Source organism: Rattus norvegicus, chromosome 7, assembly GCF_036323735.1.
Source record: "Rattus norvegicus strain BN/NHsdMcwi chromosome 7, GRCr8, whole genome shotgun sequence".
NCBI classification, from domain to species: Eukaryota; Metazoa; Chordata; class Mammalia; order Rodentia; family Muridae; genus Rattus; species Rattus norvegicus.
In genome coordinates this window covers 100530475-100551781 of record NC_086025.1, presented here as the reverse complement: position 1 = coordinate 100551781, position 21307 = coordinate 100530475, and the positions used below count along the sequence as shown (strand labels likewise).

The 21307-nt window shown below is 47.6% G+C and overlaps 1 protein-coding gene across 2 annotated transcripts in view; it reads right to left on the bottom strand.

Annotated features, from left to right (window-relative positions):
• Positions 1 to 17204, bottom strand: part of Ccn4 (cellular communication network factor 4) — a 31710-nt gene extending 14506 nt beyond the window's left edge. Inside the window, exons 1-2 of one of the 2 annotated variants that reach the window (NM_031716.2) lie at positions 16980 to 17204; positions 1729 to 2008 (exon numbers count right to left, since the gene is read on the bottom strand). In NM_031716.2, the coding sequence (NP_113904.2) occupies positions 1729 to 2008; positions 16980 to 17048 (349 nt within the window). In that variant the 5' untranslated portion in view covers positions 17049 to 17204. Of the gene's footprint in view, positions 1 to 1728; positions 2009 to 16979 lie in introns of those variants that run through there. The other variant, XM_039079864.2, reaches the window with a different exon arrangement.
• Positions 17205 to 21307: the final 4103 nt, after the last annotated feature.

The following is a 21307-nucleotide window of genomic DNA, read 5'->3' as shown; positions in this document are numbered from 1 at the left end:
GTAAGTGCTTGTAGTAAGGCTCATGGGTAAGACTATACCTACATGAGTCAAGTGTTGGCATTGGAGATGAAAATGGATATGTGGAAGAACCTTTTGGAACTTAACAAGGGGCCCTGTAACTCCTGTTTTACTCTATTTACACGGCCAGGGAACTCGTGCCAAATGCCTAAGCCTACAGAATCCTTCCTTATATTGTGGATGTTTTATTTATTTTTCCTAAATAAACAGAAAGGAAATTCATCAAATTTCCTTGTGTCGGGGAGCTAAGGGATCAGAGTACTTTGGCGTGAGACCTGCAATGGGAAACTGTGAGGGCGAGGTAGGGGTGGGTGGTGAGCAGGAAAGAAAATCTCTGTATCCATGACACAATGTCTATGGCGTGTAAGATCCCATTATAGCTTTGGAGATTAGTGTAATCACAGTGAACTGAGTTACCTTTCAAATGACCTTAAAGTACCTGCTAGCAGGGAGAAGAATTACGAGTTGGTCTCCTATGCTTGGTCTTACGAGGGATTTCAGCACAGGGAAGATGGCTACATCTCCCTGGGTTATGGAAGAAGGTAGATGGTTATTTATAATGTTAGTCTTAGCACAGCAAGCAGAGATCACCTGTGACTCAAGGGTTTATTTAAACAGGTCTGGGCTAATGCTCTAGAAACTCATCTTAATCCATGCATAGGGTAATTGTGTGCAGGCTATGGTGCAAGTTTTCTTTGAACATGTTTTGTAGCATTAACAAAAACATTCCAGCAAGAGGAGACAATCATGGAAGATGGGGGAAGCAGGGACATTCATCTGAAAAGCCAAAGATGTAAATCTAAATACATGAAAAAAGAGAATAAAATAAGGACAGGAGGGGCCACAAAGGAGGCTCAGATATTGTTTACTGACTTTGATTTATGTGCACAAACCTCGTCAACAACCCCCTGCCATGGGAATCTAAGGTGTTGGTTAGGTCTAGGAACTGTACTGAATATGAATGGTCCATGTATTAGGGGATACATGGACCAATAATTATGGAGGATGCTAATGGGGGAGGAGTTTCTGTATTGATAAGATTTGGAGGAACATTCAGAAGATGCTGTCATGTCATATGTCAGACCATTGTTCGCCATCATGTTGGCTCACACGACTTGGCCAGGCAATGCTCAGAGGATTCAGACTAAATAGTGAGAAGCAGGAGGTAGTGAACTCCCAGAAACATGGCCTCTATGAACAGCAAGGACGGCAGATACAGGATGGATCCAGTAAACAGCAACAGTCTTCCTCCAAACACCAGGATACTGTACACACCCAAATCGAAGAGAACAAAGGCAGTTAGAAGCACCAGGAAGAGCAGATGGCACTACGAAAAGTGGCAATCCAAACATGTATATTACTCAGGCTCTAGTGAATGTAGTCAGAACATAAAAGATACTCTTGATTACGTAGCCAAAAATCAGAACAAGGACATTTGGAAGCTAACAAAGGTATCTGATGGGATCAGGGAGCTAATCCTTCAACTACCCTGTAGGAATATTAATAAGTGACCTAAAATTAATATAGCTAGTGGTAGTATAGTATAGTACAGTACAGTATAGGTAAAATCTCACAGAAGACATTACTATATAGTTATAATTATAATAATAAAGGGCCAACAAGTTAAAAGTGATGGTAGTAACTGGAAAAGCAGGGTTGCTGGGCTGCTGGTTTGGGGGGCGGTTGGAAGGTATGGAGTCTCTCACTTACGTGCACACACTCCTATTGCGTACCTCGGGCGGTCCCCACTGTAATCGCAGTAGAGGCCCCGGTGTGGGTCACAGACGGCAGCCTCTGTGCAGTTGTCCCCAAGCTGCTGGGCACATATCTTACAGCATTCACAGCCATCTGTGATTAGGCTGACACCCAGTGGGCAGCGAGGTGGGGCTTGTGGGCACTCACACGGCCACTTGCAGAATTCCGGCCGTGTAATCGTTTCCTCCAGTGGTGCTGGGGTGAAGGTCATGGTTGTGGGGGTTGGAGAGAGGGCCTGTGGAGGAAGGGCAGAGGTGAAAAGGGGTTGTTGAGTCCAGAGTTTCCAAGTCCAAATAGCTGCAATTGCCTTTCCATCTTTACTATGTTTAGAGGATTTCACAATTATTCTACATGATCAACAGACAAACATTGATTTTCTTTCAATAAAGTCAGTAAGATTAAGGAGCTCAAAGTTCAGAGAACTCAGAACAATTCCCAGTCAGCGAAGTACTGGGGCTTAGCATCTACCTCGGCACACCTTGGCTTCCTTCTTTCCTGTCTCTATGGTCCCAATAGTGTGTGGTGACACTGAGTCCTGGATATGGGCAGGGCAGACTCCAAACTCTTCCTTCAGAGTCTTCTGTGCTTGGTGGAATGTGTGTGTGTGTGTGTGTGTGTGTGTGTGTGTGTGTGTGTGTGTGTCAGAAGACATCCTTAGCTGTTTTTCTCAATGCCTCAGATCTTGTCGTTTTGAGACAGGGCCTCTCACCTGGATAGCAGGCCTGTGGAAGGACTCTGGTGTCTGAGCACAGTCCCTGAAAGATGCCTCTATCTCTGTAGTCCGTGCACATCTCAACCTGGCTAACTGCCTTCCTGACTCCATCTGATTTCCTCATCCCCTACTGGAGGAAACTGAGGCCTGAATGGGGGAGAGAATCTGCACCTCTTTGCTTTTGCTGAGCTAGCATGTAGCTGTCTCTCTGTTTTAGATACTTGAAGATATAATTAAGAAGGTCCGGTACACAAAGCTTATGTAACATATAGGATAGACAAGCATTAGAAGTTATGAATCATAGCATAAAACTCTGGGTACTGTGGAAAATATAAAGAAGCTCTCTGGAGTCTGGGGCAGGAATAGCTCTGGTTTAAAAGGATCAGAGATGAGCTACTGCGTTAGTCTGACCTGAAGGTCCTAGTCCTGGAGCATCACAAGTGCACAGATACTGATGCAAAAGAAGGCCTAGAAGTCCCGCAGAGTGACTCTGGTCAGCCTGTATTGCCCATAGCGTGGATTTCAGGTTCAGATACATCACTACCAGGATTAATTTAGGGTCCAGCCTGGTACATCCTTTCCCTGCTTCAAGGCATCCTCTCTGTGTCTGAAGTACATTTCCCTGCTCTCTATAACCTGTTATGACACTCTGAGCCCTCAGTGTGCATGGAGTGACAGGCTGCCTTGTTGGGGACAGACACATTGGCTTTTCTGTTAGGGTTTTCTTTTTCTCTTTCTGCCCAAATGTAACACACTGTTCACAGTACACAGTGGGGTTCTCTGGGTATTCACTTGCAGAGGGATGAAATTGCAGTGGGATTGCCTGACATCATACTCTGAGTCAATCTCTCCTCTCAGGATTAAGATTGGGAGTCAAGAAGAACACAGTCTGAGAGGCTTAGATGTGGGTATTTCTAGGTGGGTTTGGAAACACATCCCAGCCCCTCTGAAGTCTGCAACTGGGTACAAGAATGTCACTTTAGAGCCGTTATGTGGAGAAAGGTCTAGTGGGTGTGGAAACATAGGGACTTAGCATATGAGGGACACTTAGAGCATACCTGTCCAAGCCTGTCCAGCTCACTGGACCAGGCTGTAAGCTGGTGTATCAGACTCTATAAAAACAGCCTCAGCCTCGACCTTTCATCCCAAGTAAGGAATCTCAGTAGGCAGCCTTCTTCCTTGGTACCTGCCCTGTGGCCCCAGGAATCTGGGTAAGGAGGGTAGGAAGGGCTTTCAGGCTACTCTGACAGCGACTGGTTAGGCAAAACTCTCCTTGGACCAAGTCTTAGCTGTTGGTGCCATCTAGTGGTATCAAGGCTTCCAGCTATCCCAAGCAAGAAGCACAGTGCTGTTCCTCTGCACTCCAGGCTCCTCCACAATTGGATGGGCAGTTGCCTGATTCCTGATGTCTTGCCCAGCTTTAATATCAAAGATATATGACTACAAGCCAGCAGTTAGTTCAGACTCCCAATGACAACCATCTTACATGCAGACATACATAGGTAGCTGGCAGAGAACTTTTGCCTCTGAAGAAAGGCTGTTCAGGCAGAGAATTGCACACCAGCTCTTTGGCTAATGAATCCACAGATACATACCAAACACCTACTGTGTGCTAGGCTCTGTGATGGGTTGAAGGAAGCAGCATTGCATAGAATCGCTCCCCCCACTAACATAACCAGTGGTGATATGTTCATGACAACTGTAACCAAGGTGATCGATGCTCTAGTGACCTTATTTATTCATTTTGTTTACTCAACACAGCTCTGGCTTTCTTTTTGTGCTGGAGGCTGGGCTGGGTGTTGAGGACATGGTAGGGGGAAGCAAATAGACGTACCAGACTTCAGGAGTAGCAAGAAGGAATATGGCGGGCGTGTAGAGTGGGGCCAACTTCTCTAAGGAGTGGTAAAGCTATAGAAACCATGATGGAAAAGCAAGAATGGACCCAGAGTAAGGAAGGAGGGCTGGGGACTGAAGTACATGGTGTGGCTGGCACACAATGAAAAGTTGGTAGCGCACAGTGTCCCGGGTGCAGGAGCATGTGTGCAAATAAGAGTGGGCATGAAGAGGCAGAGGCTGGCTGGCTGACTGCTGATGCCCACAGAGTGCATTGGCCAAGCATATTCCTGAATGCCCCGCTCACTGAGAGATTTTAGCAGGAGATGCTGAGGGAAGATCTGGGCTTGGAGTAAATCACAATGTGCCCTTGGGCCAAGTCTTTGTTTATCATCATTCCTGTGGCGTGAGGGTTTTCTTTCTGAGGCTCAGCTTTCTCTTTGGCAAGTGGCATTCTTACTCACCCCCAAGGGAACAACTTTATGCGAGTCTCCAGTTACTCAATCTGTCTACTGAGGGCTACCAGCCCGAGAACACTTGAAACTAGCATAGCAAAGATCTGAGACTATCTCATCTTTCGCACGGAGATGGGTGTATTATTATTTGTATTTTATTGATCAGTGAGATGGCAAGAGTACCTAACTTCCTTTGAACATGGATCAGAACTCAAATCTGTTGGATTTAGTATTTTTGCCATGATGGTACATGGAGGGAGAGTTTCTTGATGGGAGAAACTGACTAAAATGCACTGGAGGAACCATCTGGGGAGGCAACCAAGAAGTGCCCAGGAACTGGTGAAATGGCTCAGCCAGTAAAACTCTGATGACCTGAACTCCACCCCTGGAACCCATGTATAAAAGACAGATGTGGCAGCATGCAGTTCTAATCTCATAACTCCTGTAGTGAGATGGATGGAGGAGAGAGGAGGATCACTCTTGAGCTGTGACCCAGCCAACCCAATGTATGTAGTGCAGCAGAAATGGCAAGGGGCATCTGCCTCAACAAGGTGGAAAGAGACAACCAACTCCTGAAAGTCAGCTTCTGACCCCAACATGCACACACACACTGATACTAAATAAAAAGCAACAATATATTAAAAAATAAATAGTAGATGGCAATTATGGGGACAGAGATCAGACATCGCAAAGCGGGCACATAGTAGGTGTCAGTAAGCCCCTATCAGCAGAAGTGGTGAGTTAATATCCATATTAACTAGGACAGAGTAACCTACCTGCCACTCCCCTGTTTTGTGGCATGAATAAACACACAAGTCCTTGAGACCTCTACAGCTAATACTTGTGGAGGGCTCCTTGTAGCATATGAACACACATTGACTCATGAATTGTCTAGCATATTACAAAGTGAGCCTGCTGATTTTCTTTCAGTGGTGAGGAACTGGGCCCTCAGAGAGTCTAAGTGATCTGCCAATTGATCTGTAGAAGGTCACTTAGGAGTCAGGGATGTGACCAAGTCTGCCTAAAGCCTTAGGAAAAATCGTTTTATAAAAAAAAAAATAATAATAATAATAATAATAATAATAATAATAATAAAATAACAACAATAATTTAGTAATAATTATTGTTAGTATATGTATTTTATTCATGTACTTCTGTGTGTCAGTGTATCTGTATGTACGCCATGTGTGCTCACATACCAACAGAGACCAGAAGAGGGTATCAGATCCCCCGGAACTAGAATCATAGTGGGTCATGAACTGCTGAACACAGATTCTGGGGACCAAACTCTGGTCCTCTGGAAGAGAAGCAAGTGCCCATAACTGCGGAGCCAGTTTTCCAGCACCTTCTCTAAAGCTTTTAAGCAATTAACTCATCTGCTTCTACAATAAACCCATAGGGAGAACTTTTCCTGGATGGCCCCTGGCGGCCAAATAGAGCAAGACTTGGTGAGCTTTGGATTCAGAATACAAATAGCAATTCTGTCCACACACACTCCCCAGCCCCCATGGAAGCAAGAGGAATACAGGCAAGCCCAATAGCAGGTGAAGCTTAGCCTCACAAGATCTGGGATCAGGGCCCTGGGTGCAGTGGGAGGATGTGACGAATCTCCCAGTGAACCAAAGGGAGGAGCAGCCCCCTGTGCACTTTAAGGTGCCATAGAATTTCCCAGAGGCACCTTGCTTCATAGGAACATCCTAGAGCCTTATGATTCCTTTTCTGCACCCATACTTTTCTTGGAATTCTGTCCCTGATATTTCTCCATGAGCCCTGCTCTCTTCTCTGAGAGTTCTGGCTATCACCCCCTTACGCATCACAAGCAGTCAATGCACCTACCCCAAAATAGGCAGATGCATCTGTGCAGATACAGTACTCTGGAACCCTGTAGTACTCTTAAGAGGAAAGAAAGGAGAAAATAAACCATCAAGTAAGGAGAATGCTGACTAGGAAGGACCAAGAAAGGAAAAGAGAAAAAATAAAAAAGGTTCAGTCTTTCCAAATTGAAGTTGTTCACATAAAACTCCTTTTACAATGTGCTTCTGGCACTGGGCCCTGCAGATGTCACCATGTTAATAGGATGACAAGAAGGAAGTGGTGTGCCCAAGATGCCTCCCAAACCGCAGGCACAGTACACACTCAGTCAGAGCTGGCCTTCCCAGCTCCATGGCTACAGGCCCGCCTGTCTGTCCCTGCTCACTCTGAGCCCTTCTTCACTCCCTGCTCAGGCATCTTTAGCAGAAGCAAACCCCAACAGAACTCCCTGGACATTCTTCCCCATCAGAATCACCTTGACAGTCAGAGTACACTGATGCCCATCGGTCTCCAGAGAGCCGAACTTAGGCTCCTGGGGGTTGAGGAGGGGATACTGGACATTAAGGCTCTTCTAGATAGTTCTGAAGGCAATAACCATCAACACAGATGCCATGATCCTACTTGGACTCTGGATTCTTCTAAACAGGCTTAAGTTGGCCTGTAGAGTTTGTGATTCTTAAGAGGATAGGAACAATGACTTTGTAACATGGAATGGAGGATAGGGTCAAAACAGAGCCTTGGGTCGTCTTCCTCCTTTAACATTCTTTAAACACAGTATGAAGTTCCTTAAAGTGCCCTACACAGAGCCACCAGACATGGTTTTGGGGCATATTATCTTTCTTTCACCCCTCAGGACAAAATGCTGATGATTTGATGATGATTTGAAATTCATGTTAGCTCTTGAGATTTTGTTAAAGTACCCGAAAATAGAGAAAAAGAAAGGCATAGCCTGGTAGCAACGCCCCTAAGAGTCCCATACTTCTGGACAAAGGAAACAGTGGATAGGCAGGGGAAAAGTGTTTTTTGATCCCTGCTATCAAACTTACCAGAATGCTAAAGCTGATTGAAATTGAGAAGGAAAGTCCATCAACGAAGAGAAGCCTACATATGCTGTACCAGCACTGTGGGAAGCCTGCATACTAATCTGCAGTATGCTCTTTTCAGGTGAGCAGTGGCTATGGGTGTGGCAGCATGGTCCAGCACTCTAGATGGACCCAGAAACTAAGTGATCCTCTAGGCTCACACAATGGGATCACTCCATTTTACAAGATGCCCAATAGGAACATGGCGTCAGAAAATAGGGCCTTGCCTGGGTAGAGAGGTCCTTACAGGGGACCCAGTGATAAGGAAGACATGCTAGTGTTTTTTTCTGAGATCATGAATGGTCCAGTGTTGAGAGAGTACAGGGAAGTGGGGGAATCTCATGTGACAGCCTTTCACCATTACCACTGCCAGGACTGGACACTGGGGACTTTCTTTCCATCTGAACTCTCCTCCTCATTTTGGAAAGGATGGTGGTGGCATAGCCCTTCATCAACCTGATGAGAAGCATTAGGGCTAACACCATATCCAGTAGAAGAAACAAAGGCTCAGAGAGCTGAAGTAACTTTTTGGCAGTCTCACTGCCTGCCACTCCTGTCTGACTCTGGTGTCCTTCCACAGTAGTTCTCATTGCTAGTTGCACCATGTATACCCTCATCCACTCATTTTCACTCATCTGTTCTCCCATCTTCCCACCATACCTATGAACTGAGCCTCTACTGGATTCCTGGTCCCTTGAGAGACAAAGTATGGGCCACTGCAGGATTGTCTCCTTAATTCTAAAGGGACCTAGAAGAGGAGAGAATGGTTGGATCCAGAAGTCCAGAAAGGGGAATCACCCGAGTGCCCACAGATGTGAGACAGTGCTCAGAGAATAGCAGGGAGTGGTGGGTGCGGAGAGCCTGGCTGAAGACTTTGGATGACTATGCTTAGATGCTCCACCAGAGGTCAGTGTTGAGGCAGAAATGGTAGATCATACCCTAAGATCTGGGGATGTTGGTGCGTCTCCAGGCCTAGAAGCAGCTGAAAAGAGAGGCTCTGTGGGAGACAGGAGATAGGGTAGGTCTGGGCCCAGGCTGTGGCATGCACCACAGGAACCACCACAGGAACCTGTGGGTCCCACTGCTTTGTTGCCATATTTCTGGTCCAAAGGACTGCACCAGGGAGGTGCCTCCTGGAAATTTCTGAACAGCAGGTCCCCTAGACCTGTGGGAGGATCTTAGCTCCAAGCTTTACAGACCTGGGCCAGGCATGAGTCGGAGGCCCTTTCACTTCACAACACAGCCTTGCACTCTCAGATTTCATTCAAGAGGATTTTTCAGGGAGTGAGATTGCCCCAAGTTTTCACTCTAGCTGGCTTGAGGGTAAGAACAAAGACTGTGGAAGACCGTGATTTTCTTCCCATCAGTTTTATATTCTACAGTTTTGGAGCCACTGGCCAGACAAGGCATATTGTGTAGAAGATAAAAGGGACAAGAGTTGAAGATCTTTCCAAACTCTAAGCACTAATTTAATCATTCCTCAAATGTACAAAGAGGCAAGGCATGGTAGACAGGACTGTGATCCTAGCCCCTAAGAGGCAGAGATAGAAGGATCACGAGTTCTGGGCTAGACTGGAATGACTATCGGTACCTCATCCCAAAAGGAAAAGACTGCGTACTTAGAGCTTCTGCTATTCTCCAGGTACAATGATATAATCAGCACCAGCTCTAGGTCCTTCCTTCTGAGGAGACGATAGTGTGAAAAAGACCAAGGGCTGGGGTTATGGCAGCCACATTCTGGCTACACCCATCTCAGGGTTTCCATGTAGGGACAGAAATCATTTTAGCACTTTTAGAGAATTTTAATAGAATCACAAGAAAGCAGAGTATTTGAGTTTAATCCTGGCACTCAGGAGGCAGAAGTGGGTGGATGGAGGCCAGCCTGGTCTACAGAGTGGTACCAGAACAGCCAGGGCTACACAGAGAAACTATCTTGAAAAATCCAAAATAATAATAGTAATATTACAATAAACCATGGTCATCCTTCATCTTTCTTTCTATTTATCTGCCTATCTATAGTGCACATTACATAAACTATAACATATACATATTATATATAATTATAGATTTTATAATGATATATTTCATATGCTATAATTAAATTACATGTTCTTACATTAATATGCAATATGTAATTTTATATATAAGCTTGAAAAATGATTGTGAGACAAATATTCAAGTGAGAATTTGAATCTCATGAAGTTGGGACAATGACACTGTCCAGCCCCCCATCACCAGCCCTCATCATCACCTGTACATTGTTTACTTTGTTTCTTTTTCTGTTGTCTACACCACACACACACACACACACACACACACACACACACACACACCCCAGTGCATGCTTGCTCATTCCAGAATTGTAGGAAGTTGTAGGCACCTAATGTTTTCACGGAGATTCTTGATGTGTCTGTGAAATGGGAGAGAGTTTTAGCAAATGCAGCCTGCATATAATTACCATGGCAACACAACGAGTCACTGTTTTATCATTTCTTCCTATGAATCCACAGAGCATACTCAGATGGCACAGGTCACCTAGAAGAGCATTTCCAGTGGCTTCTTTAAATCAATGCTGTCTATAATTTATTTATTTAATATGTTTATTTAATTTTTTTTTGGCTTTTCTAAGACAGGGTCTCAATGTAGCCCAGGCTAGCCAAGGATGATCTTAAACACCTGATCCTCAGACCTCCATCTCCCAAGTGCTGGTATTACAAGCATATGCCATCGTGCCCTGTTTAAAATTTGGTGTGTCTTCAATAGACGGTTCTATTTTGGTGATAACACCAGAGGGCAGACAGAATGGCAAGTTTCCTCTTATGTAGGGAGTAAAATGAAGCATAGGAAGTCAGATCTGCTCGACGCCTCTAGGATGGAGCTGAATCCCAACTCACAAGCATTGCTTTTTCCGATCATACTCACATAGACTTCCTCATTTGATAGCAGAGGGAATGTGGGGCAAAGTGAAGGGAGAGAGTGGTGGGCATAAAATGTTTCAGGGAAGAGGAGGCATTTCCACTGCATCTTAAATGGAGAGAATAAATGGCCAATCAATTATTCAATTCAGGAAGGGTGTGTGAGCTGGAGCCAGTCCCAGCTGAGTGGGGTGAGATTCAGGCAGCCACTGGTGAGAAAAGATAGACTTGGGGTTTAAGGACGTGGCAATGGCAGGCAGGGGCCATAGTCCATGGAGAAGACAAGGTCCTTTCCCTGAAGCAGTCAAGTCATGGTGATGGTAATGGTGGAAATACCTTGGGAGGCATCACAAATAGGGAAACTGAGACCCTGAGGTGTTTGAACTGTTGCTTATCCTCCTCTACTTCTAAAATGGTGTGTGTACCTGTGGTGTGTGTGTGTGTGTGTGTGTGTGTGTGTGTGTGTGTGTGTGTGTGTGTGTGTGTGAAGCTCATATACATGGATATAGATTTCAGAAACTACTTCCAGAGAAAGGTAGAAACTAAAAGACTTGAAGACTAGAGCTCCCAAATCACACTCTACCTACAACCAAAGGAATCCTCCTCTAATCTTTAAGAAACTGGAGCTCCAGTCTCACTCATACCCAGCAAGGCTGTGTTAACACAAGGCTCTGTGAAAAGGGCTTCTCCATCCACCATAGGCACTAAATCATTGCCTAGCCTGTGGATTGGGCTGACTCTTATCCCTGAGCTGCTTAGCCTTACTTTCTCCTAACATCTGTCCAGTTCAATCTAGTATACAGGTACATTGGCCATCGTGTCTACTTCCCAGTTAGGGACACCAAGGCCCAGACGAGCACAGGGCTGTAAAAGCTGAGTTCCTGACTCTTGATTTGGTACCAAGTCTGGAAGTCACTGCTTGTTGCCTAGGCTACATAGCAACTGCATCAGATCCTCTTCCAATGATCTCCAGCCCACCCCATCAGGCATCTCCACTTTAGAAAGGTCTTTGGTCACCCTTCCTGTTCACCCTTCCCACATACAATCTAACTAGCTGTCATCTGACAATCTGACCCAGCTTTAGGAGTCACAGCAATGCCTGTCCTGAGCACTTACAGTGTGGTAGCCCAGCCATTGACAGACCAATAGGGGACAAGCCAGATCAGGAAGGAACCTAACATGAGCCAGGCTGGTGGAGGATGCAGCATGGACAAAGGCCTGGAGTCGAGCAGCCCAAGTGGCCTGAGAGTTGAGAGATGCTACGCTTTGTAGGAATGCAGGGCATGAGCAAAGATGGGCTTCCATGGGGTGAGGCCAGTGTAGTTAGAGTTGAATGATGTGATTCCTTTCACCTGACAAGGGTAAGATCTATGGAAATATCTGTAGCCCTACTTGGGGCATGTGAGGAAGACTTCTTGGAGATGACTCACATCAGTGTCATGGAGCAGACAAGTCTGGGATCCATCAATTCAAGGAGTCTACCATTTTGCTTAAAAACAGAGTTGAAGTTTAGCTTTTTCTAAACATTCCTCTATCCTGCCAGCCCCCTCAGACCTCTCTAACCTGGGGAGGTTCCCAGCCCACTTTCCTTCTTTGTATTCATAGACCAGAGGCTGGGTCCCTGGAGGAGCCCTCAGAGTCTGGATTCTGCCCTCACTCTCCCCTCCCCCCAGCAGATTTGCAACAGTGGTAATTTCGCCTGGACTTGCCTCCAGATTTCAGACTGGTGGGCGGGCCAAGATCAAATCACATCCCTGGAATGTTCATTATCCGCTTCCAGAGGCCCAGTTTCTCCCTCTTCTGCCTCCTTCTCCCTCTAGCCTCCTTTTCCTTTCAGTGGAAAAGAGTAGAAGGAAGAGAAGGAAGTGGGGAAGAAGGGAGAGAAGGAAGGGGAGTGGGAGCTGAGGAATCAGGATGTCAACACTAGAACAGAGAACAGTTTATCTCAACCTTTGTTTGAAAAATCCAAAGCAAGCTTGAGTTGTTCGAAAACCATCTCCCAGACAGGTGCCTTGTTTTCTCAACCATCCAGTGCAGACCCCATGCAGGTGCCACAGATTTCCGACAGAAAGAGCAAGTGGATGAGCTGTGAGACCTATAGTCAAAACAGAGGGACTACTACCCCTGACTCAGGTTTTTCAGATACCCACAACCCTACAGGCATCCTGAGTATTGCTGTCACCATCACCATTATCACCACCATCTCCAGCATCTTCATCACCCTAATTACCATCAACACCATCATCACCATCATCACCATCATCACCATCATCACCTCCAATATTTCTATTGTCACCACCATGTGTGTCATTACCTCCCCATCATCACAAATACCATTATCATCACTATTTCTATTGCCAGCATTCTTTCATTACCACTGTCATCACCACCACCATCATCAACAGCAGCAGTAGCACCACCATCATCACCATCACCCTCAGCAGTAGCAGCATCACCTCACCCATCTTCCTTTCTCTTCCACAGTCCTCTAGGATGCTCACTAACCTCCCTCTTAAGGCTGGAGACCTGGCTAACAGGATGTGAAAGATGCCCTGCACTGAACATAGGAGAGTGTTCTGTGGTCCAGATGCGTCACTGTCCTGTTCTGCACACACATGGTACGGAGCCAAGTTCCCCTAGTGCCTATACTCCTGGGTTGGAGGCCTGCCTCAATCCTGGGCTTCCACTAGTTTGGGATCCAGCAGTGCTGCTGGGATGGCTAAGGGGATTGCTTTTGCAGGTCTCAAGTTCTCTCTCTACCCTTTCCCTCCAGCCTCTCCCCATCCCCAGAATCTAGTATGAACGTTTAAAGGGACATTTGCCCTTTTAAATGGGGCACTAGTGACACTTTTCCCCCAAGATATTTGCTTCATAAGCCTGGCTCAGGACCCTCCCCACTCCCCTAACTGAACCAAATACTTTTGTGTCCATTTTCCAGCCACAGATGGAATTTTCTAGTAGCTATACCAAAAAGAATCAGACGCAGGTGAAATTGACTTCAATCATATGTTTTGTTGAACCCAAACCACAATCTAAGCATATCCTGTCAACAGGGGTCAGGGTAGGAATTAAAGAGTCCGCTGCCCTGGACTCTCTACACTGAGGTCTGCAATCCAAGGTGCCACTCAGCAGGGCTGAGGGGTTGGCTGCAGTGCGGAGACCCAGTGGTCCACGGTAGAAGCTGTAACAGGAAGTGAGCATCTGGACCACCGAGCACTCTTGTCTTCTCAGTAGACAGCGCTGGTCAACATGGAGGCTAAAGCTATGTGCCAGAACCGAGTGGGCCTCTTATCCTCCCGTGGCCGTCCAGTGACGCATCTATAGTTTTCTGACAATAAAAACTCATATGCCAAAGCCTATCGCTGACACTTTACAGTACCTATCCCCTCCCCCACCACGTGGCTTCTATGGCTACGGTAGTCTGGCTGTGGCTTTAGCTCCTTCTCTGTTCTCAGTGGAGTCCCACTGGGGACATAGTCTCAAAGACTCTGGGAGATGGGGAGGGGAAGTACAGCAGGCCTGAGAGTCGATTTTTGTACTATGTGGTAGTTCCCTATTCAGTTGTCATAGACAGAACTGTCCCTGAACACTGTGGCATGTGGTATGTGGGTTAGTCAAAGGACCAGAGGTCTGCCCACAGGTGGAGCTCATGTCTGTCAAGAATAGCATGGTGGAGCCCTCCCACCTGTCAGCCCTAGACCAATGCTATGCCTAGTGGAGCAGCCTGACTCTCAGCAGCTTTTCAGCAGCATCCTGGTGGGGCCAAGCCAGGCAGGGGCTTAAGTCACTGCAGAGTATGATCTGGGGGTGGGGTGGGGTGGGGGTGGGCGGAACTGCTGACTCACAACTACGAAATGCCTAGGTATGTGGAGACTGTCTGTGGGTTGTGTTTGCTTTTTCAATTAAAGGGAGGATTTCATCACATGCCCAGGCCTGGTATTCTGTAAGGGGTTCTTGGAATAGAAAATGAGTTGGCATTCCTTATCCCAGCAATGAGTCCCCCTGCCCTCAGCTCTCTCTCCACCCCCTCACATACATACAATTGTGTGACCAGCTCCCACACACATGGATAGGGAGAGAAGATTCAATTAGAGGCAGACACTGCATCCAAGCCTATTTATCCTGGAAGACATTGCCTGGTCTTTCTCTCATCTCTCCTTCTAACACATGAGTGGCTGTCTCCAGCCTGCAAGTGTTGCTACGGTCTAGCCTCCACATATTCTGCTTCTGTACAAGGACTCAGAACAGCAGAAGGCTGACACCTATGTTCAAATGTCATTTCGATGGACTGTTAGCTGTGTGGCCTCTGGTAATTTACCTAACCTCTCTGAGCATCACTGAATGTTGGTGGTACTTCTATCTCTGCACAGGCATGACACATGGGTGGGTATTACCATGTACATTGTCCTTGAAGACTCACACACTTTTTCTCTTAGCTCACACACCCTTTCTCTTAGCAGGTGGGCCCTCACTTCTTGTCCAAGAAAAAGAAAAGAGATAAAACAAACTGTTCTTCACATGGAGTGTCAACCACAACACTGTCATAGGTACCAGGCTTTGCATCTGAGCCCAGAATCTGCCTCCCTCCCCCACTTTGAAGGCCCCCTCCCCAGCTGGCCTCCTGCTCTTGCCAACAGCCCATTTAGCTACACGCACACCAGACAGCGTCTCCCTCCCAGCCCACTTCCTCAAAGTCTTCTTGGCAATGCTCACTTCCCACATACTTTTCCTTCCATATGGTTAATGCGTGTCATTCTTTCCATGGGGGCCTCCCCGGCCCCTTGCTGGACTTGAACTCCCTGTCTTTATTAGTCCTGGAGGGTGTCATGTGTGAAATTTGGTCACAGAGCCAGGCACTGACTCTGGGCACAGTTCAGCTCTGTACCATCCAGGGTACTGTGTCAGTGGATAGGGGTTTTGAGCACATCCTGGAAATCAAGAGGCTGGGAGACTCCTAAGAGTGTGGGGTGGTTAGTCTGGGAAGATTCAATGGAAGCACGCTTTCCTGCTGCTACCAGGTCCCTCTAGACTCGAGTCTCTTTACTGAGATCCCCTAAAAAGCCCTGATGCTATCCTCCACCATCCCTCAGTCCTGGCTGCTCTGGCCACAGGAGAGAAGGCTCCAGTGTAAGATTCACCATGAGGCCTCACTCTGATGCTGACTGACCTGTCACCAATTCTCCATCCATACCCTGCCCTCCGAGGCCCAACCACCTGCAGGCTTGTACCCAATTACAACCAATCCTGAGGCAGAGGCAGGCTTAACTGCTTCCTTCCTGGACTCTAGACTTAAGGGAATGTTGGGAGGGCCGAGGAGTGAGGATGTGCCACCAGAGATGCCAGTGTGACCCTGACTTATTCATCTCAACCCCAGGCAGTTCCTCTGCTTCTGGCCATCTTTTGTGACTAGAGCTGGTATTTTTACTTGTAGGGTCAGAGGCTATTATGAACAAGCCTCAAGACTTGGGTACAAACTGGACAAGTCCATTCTCTACATGTAACTTCAAGGTGCCTGTTCCCCAGTCCCGACCATTGTCTAGGTCTGGGCTTCAGTGGAAATCACCAGGTAGCTGTACCCCAGACTCCAAGTCTCCTGGAATTGTCATGTTAGCACCCCCAAAGAAGTCCTTGCTATAACTCAGTGTCAGTAGTCCTGCGACTCCCACTTTCTTTGGCTCAAACTCAGGCTTAGCAGCTGCCAAACCCCTCACTCTGCTACCCCAAGCTGCCTCCCTTCTGTTCAGCTGCCCACATCACTCACTGCCCCTAGCAACTTGCCCTCTCGCCCAGCCGCCCCGGCTCTGCTCCAGCCGGCTTCCCTGCCTTGCCACGTGTCTCCTTCCTTGAAGGGTGCAAACTGATGGCCCTTCCCTCCAAGACCCAGAAGCCTTCTGGAAATGGCAGGACAGGAACACACAATGGAGTTCATGGTGGTAAACCCGAACCCTGTTTGCGTGATGGAGATTTGCTGAAAGCCGGCATGTTCTTTCGTATCTTTTCCTGGGGTTTCGGAGCACCTCTCTTTGGGGGAGTTCTGATGCTCAGAGTCCTGGGGTTTTCAAACTCATAGGCTCTGGATGTTCCCAGCAACCCCCTCATTTTATGCTGCTCTAAGTAAGTGAATGATTCACCCAAGATCACAAGGCCAGTTTGGGGTGCAGATTCCCAGACCCTTATTTTGTTGAGTGTTATTGTCTGTGAATAGGGGAAATAGGGTGGTTCTCTTGAGGGGTGTGCCTTCTGCCCCATTCCACCACCTTCTTCAGACCCAAGCAGCCCCATTTTTCTCTGTGTTCATTATTCCAACCCATCTTTTCTTGACCCCCAGTCCCTCGGCCTCAGAATCAGGCAGAAAAGGATCAGGTTCCCTCACTGACCCCTTCTAGACAGGACTCACCGTGGCCAGGATGTTGCCCACCATCAGGACTGCCACGGCTGCCAGCGTCCAGGGCAGGAGCCACCTCATGCCTGGAAGTCAGCGTCACAGGAGCTACAGCTCAGCCCAGAGGATGCGGGTGCCTCTCCAGGGAGCTGGGCCAGGACTGGGCTGGCCCATCAGAGCAGCGGAGAGCCTTCTTCAGCCCCCGGGGGGGTTTGTGAAAGCGACATCTGACGTCAGGCCAACAGACTAGCCCTGCATTTTCCTCTAAAAAACTTTTTCTGCTACTCTCCCCCTCTCTCTTTTTCTTTCCTCTGTCCCCACCTCCAGCCCAGCTTGGCCAGCCTCCCTGCTCTGACAGCTCTTAAAGGGAAAGTCCCAGGACCGACTCCACATGGGAAGGTGAATGAATTCTCACCCAGGAGGGCTCAGGTTCTCAGGGCAGCAGGAGGAAACAGAAGGGTGAGGGCTGGAGGTAGGGATGGTGGAGACTCTGTAAGGACTTTGCAAGGGCTCTGGGGATGGTGGGGAGCGGGAAGGGCTTCCATCTCACTTAGCTCTTCCTTGTGCTAGCCTTTCTTCACTGTCTCTCCCATCTCTGACTCACAGGCAAGCAAAAAAAGGTTCTTACTCCACCCAGAAATGACAAGAATTTATCACTGACATGCCTGGAGGTGTGAACTATCAGCAGGGTCTGTCCTGCTCTTCAAGGCCATGGATGCTGGTGGCAGTTCCTCTCAGCTGGCTTCTCTGCCAGGAATCCTCAGTCCATTAGTCTGTCTTCAGTGTCTTTGAATATTTCTTATTCTTGGTGGGACAGGGCTACTGGCCCTGGTTCTTTCCAGACCCTTGTCAAAGAAATCTCAAATTTGCATAACAAAGATATGGCAGTGGGGTGTGTGTGGAGGAATCTTTTGAGGATCCAGATCCACCTCAAATTCCTCAGCATCTCCTTATGGGTGCTCTTCAGTCTCTTGTCTCAGATTCCCCTGTGCCCTCACTGTTCTGTCCCTGCATCTCAGAATACCAGAGTGGTCCTTAGCCTGGCACTATGGATAATGCACAGGCCATCTCCTGGGTACTGCCAGCCAGTGCCTGTCCTGGGTTCCTCTCTCCCTCTTGCTCACCATTCCCCTGGCTTGCACACCAAAGTGTCCTCCCTGGTACCTGCTCACTGCTGCCTGTCTCCTACCAAGTCTGAAAGCTCCATTCTGTGCACAGACACTCCCTGCTCCTGTTTCCTGGCAGCTCTGTGTTGCTCCCTGTTTGGGGACGCTGTCTGTTTGGAACTACAGTGGCTCTACCCATCGACACCATTTGTGATTCCCCCATAAGTACGACCCACAAAAGGTGACTCTGATGATTGATTTAGTCATTCACTCAGATTGGGCCTCTGAGCCAATTCTGGAGGAAGTCTAAAAGAGACCTCATTCCTTACAAAAACAGAGAGCTCTTTTCATCTCCCTGGTGTTTAATGTGATGGGGGGAGCTGAAGCAGCCATTTTGGTATTAAAACAAACCCCTGAGAATGATGAAAAGGTCTGGGTTCCTTGGAGTTTATCTTCTTATTGAACCAAATATGAGATGAATCAATAACTCCTGGCCTTAGTCATAGGTATCAGGGTATTTTGTTCTTTGGAGCCAATCCATATTAACTGATATTTGAGAATCGGAGGGAGTTATATATGTAAAATGCAAAACCAGGCAGGGGTGTAGAACCACAAGACAAATCACCTCAATGGCTTATCATTAACTCTTTTAATTGGCTCTGTAGCTGTAACCCTGCAAAGACGGTGTGCTAGCAGGTGACATTAAAGGGTTTCCCCAAATTCTGGGATCAGTGAATTATTTACTTAGCAGGAAGCAGGCACAGACATGTACCCTTCAGCTGGAGTGATTGGCAGGCTCATGTCTCTAGCAACTTCTCAGCAGCTGTTCCTTTAAAAAAAAAAAGAAAAGCCCACTGAGATGCTCTATCTTTGGGGAAATTGAGGCCCAGAGAACAGAAGTCTGGCACGCATCTTAGTGTAAACAACATAAATTCTGAGTATAAGTTCTAGTGCAGAGTCATGGGTATAAGTGGGACGTTGACTCAGGTTGAGGGTGGGTGTCATAGCCTTCTTTGATCTCTACTTCCACTCCATTCTCTAGCCACCTCCTCCTAGAATATGGTTCCAGCAGCTGCCTCAGCGTCTGTCCTGTTTAACTTTCAGGTCTTACCCCATCCTGATCTTCTAATGATCCAGCACACCTTCAATTCCCTAAAGCAGACCCAGACATATTCTCTTCTTTTAGGAGTTTCTCAGGATATGGGATTCAGAACTCGTTCTCTGGCTATCACCATAGCTGATGCCATTCCCACATGACTGATGGGATGGACCAGGGCTTCCTGAAGAGAGCTGGGTTGAATGGTTGAATTCCTGCTTCCTGAGCTGGGTGACCTTGGAGAACTCCCGTGAGTTTTCTGTGCTCTGGCTTCCTTTTTATGGCTTCTGGCCCTGAGAAAGGGATTCTCTCTCTCTCTCTCTCTCTCTCTCTCTCTCTCTCTCTCTCTCTCTGTCTCTCTCTGTGTGTGTGTGTGTGTGTGTGTGTGTGTGTGTGTGTGTGTGTGTCTGTGTCTGTGTCTGTGTCTGTGTCTGTGCATTGGGGCTGTAGGCAAGTATAACACAGAGCAAGTGCTCAGTAGACCTTTCTCCCAACCCTGACTACAGAATGTTCTCTATCTTCTTGGCCTTTGTCTTGGTAATACTCCTAGGGTAGGAGACTGACCTAGGGCATTTTGGTGCCCCATACCCCTAGCCCGCCATACATGTGCAAGTCACAACAGCACTGCTTTTGACTGTCCTCTTGTTTCTTTTAAAGCTCTGCTTTCTACTTTATCTCAGAAAGGGTATCTGCACTGGTGGGAACTGCAGTCAGGCAGGAGGTGTCCTGGCAGAGCTCCTGGAACAGCTGTAAATAATAAATAAATTCCAAAGAGGAGATGGGGGAAGGGCTCGCAGAGGAGGTTCAGAGAACAGCATTCCTCCACCAGACAGCAAGGCTGGCCTGACCAGGGCCAGATGCACATCAGATTCCAGACCCAGTCTCAGGACCAGGTACCCTGAGGCCCCAGGGCTGACATCTGTACCGGATCTGCTCACAGCCTGTTTGTTTGCCATTTAGTCATCCCATGAACATGTTGGGAGCCCACACTGTGTGCAGGTGGCAGAAGTCCAGGTCTATGTAGGCCCTCTCTGGGCTTTTCACAATTGGTGGCTGCATTGCGGATCTGGGATGTTGTCTTGAGTGGCAGTGGGTGGGTTGAGCTGTTGGGTAGGCTCCACCTCCTTTTCTGGGACCCAAGGGACAATGGAGAGGCCATGCAAGAATCCCTGTGATCCAGGATTAACTAGATGCCAACAGGAGCATGGTAACTCTTCTTCTTCCCCATGTCCTGCCTCCCGCCTCCCCCATGGTTTGTCTCATTTCTCTTCTCAGTCACCAGGTCCTTTAGCTGAGGTTGATTTGCCACAGTTGAGTTGCTACAGATGGGAGACCCTAGGACTCCCCACTATTCGCAAGGGAAAGAAAAAGAGAAAAACCAAGGTCTTGGTATTTAACCATGAAAAGAACACCCATCCAAAACACAGCTTTGGTTACTTAACCATACAAAGGATAACATTTGCCTACAGGGTCCTGATGACAGTTGGCCCTCAGCACCTGGGAGAGGCTGAGCAAACAGGTGCCTGGGGCACCTTAGGTTGGCCCCTTCTCTCAAAGCCTCCAGAGCCTCTTCCTTGAGCTTGGCCCTAGTGCACATCTTACTTTCTAAGATTTATTTACTTATTTTATGTATATGAGTACACTGTCTGTCCCTATCTTTAGACACACCAGAAGAGGGCATCAGATCCCATTGCAGATGGTTGTGAGCCACCATGTGGTAGCTGAGAATTGAACTCAGGACATTTGGAAAAGCACTCAGTGCTCTTAAATGCTAAGCCTCCTCTCCAGCCCAGCTCTCTAGTTTCTTTCATCTCCAGTAAAAGCTACGGTCTTGCTGGTTTGTCTTGTAGGAGCACATCCAGGTTAAGGAAGAAATAGGATGACAAGAATGACACCCTAGTCAACTTTGCTCTCACATGCGCAGCACATGCAGCCCGTCTATACCTCAAAACCAAATGCAAAGGGGTCTGAACTCCAGCAGAGACTTTTCCCCATTCTCTTGCAGGATCACAGCCCCCTGCCTCCAAACATTGTGGAGTCTCTGCCCATGTCTGACCATGTTCTGTCCATTACCCCCCTAAATCAAGACGGAAGGTCGCTCCCTCCTGTCCTCTGACTGAGTGCCTCTCACCCAGGAGACC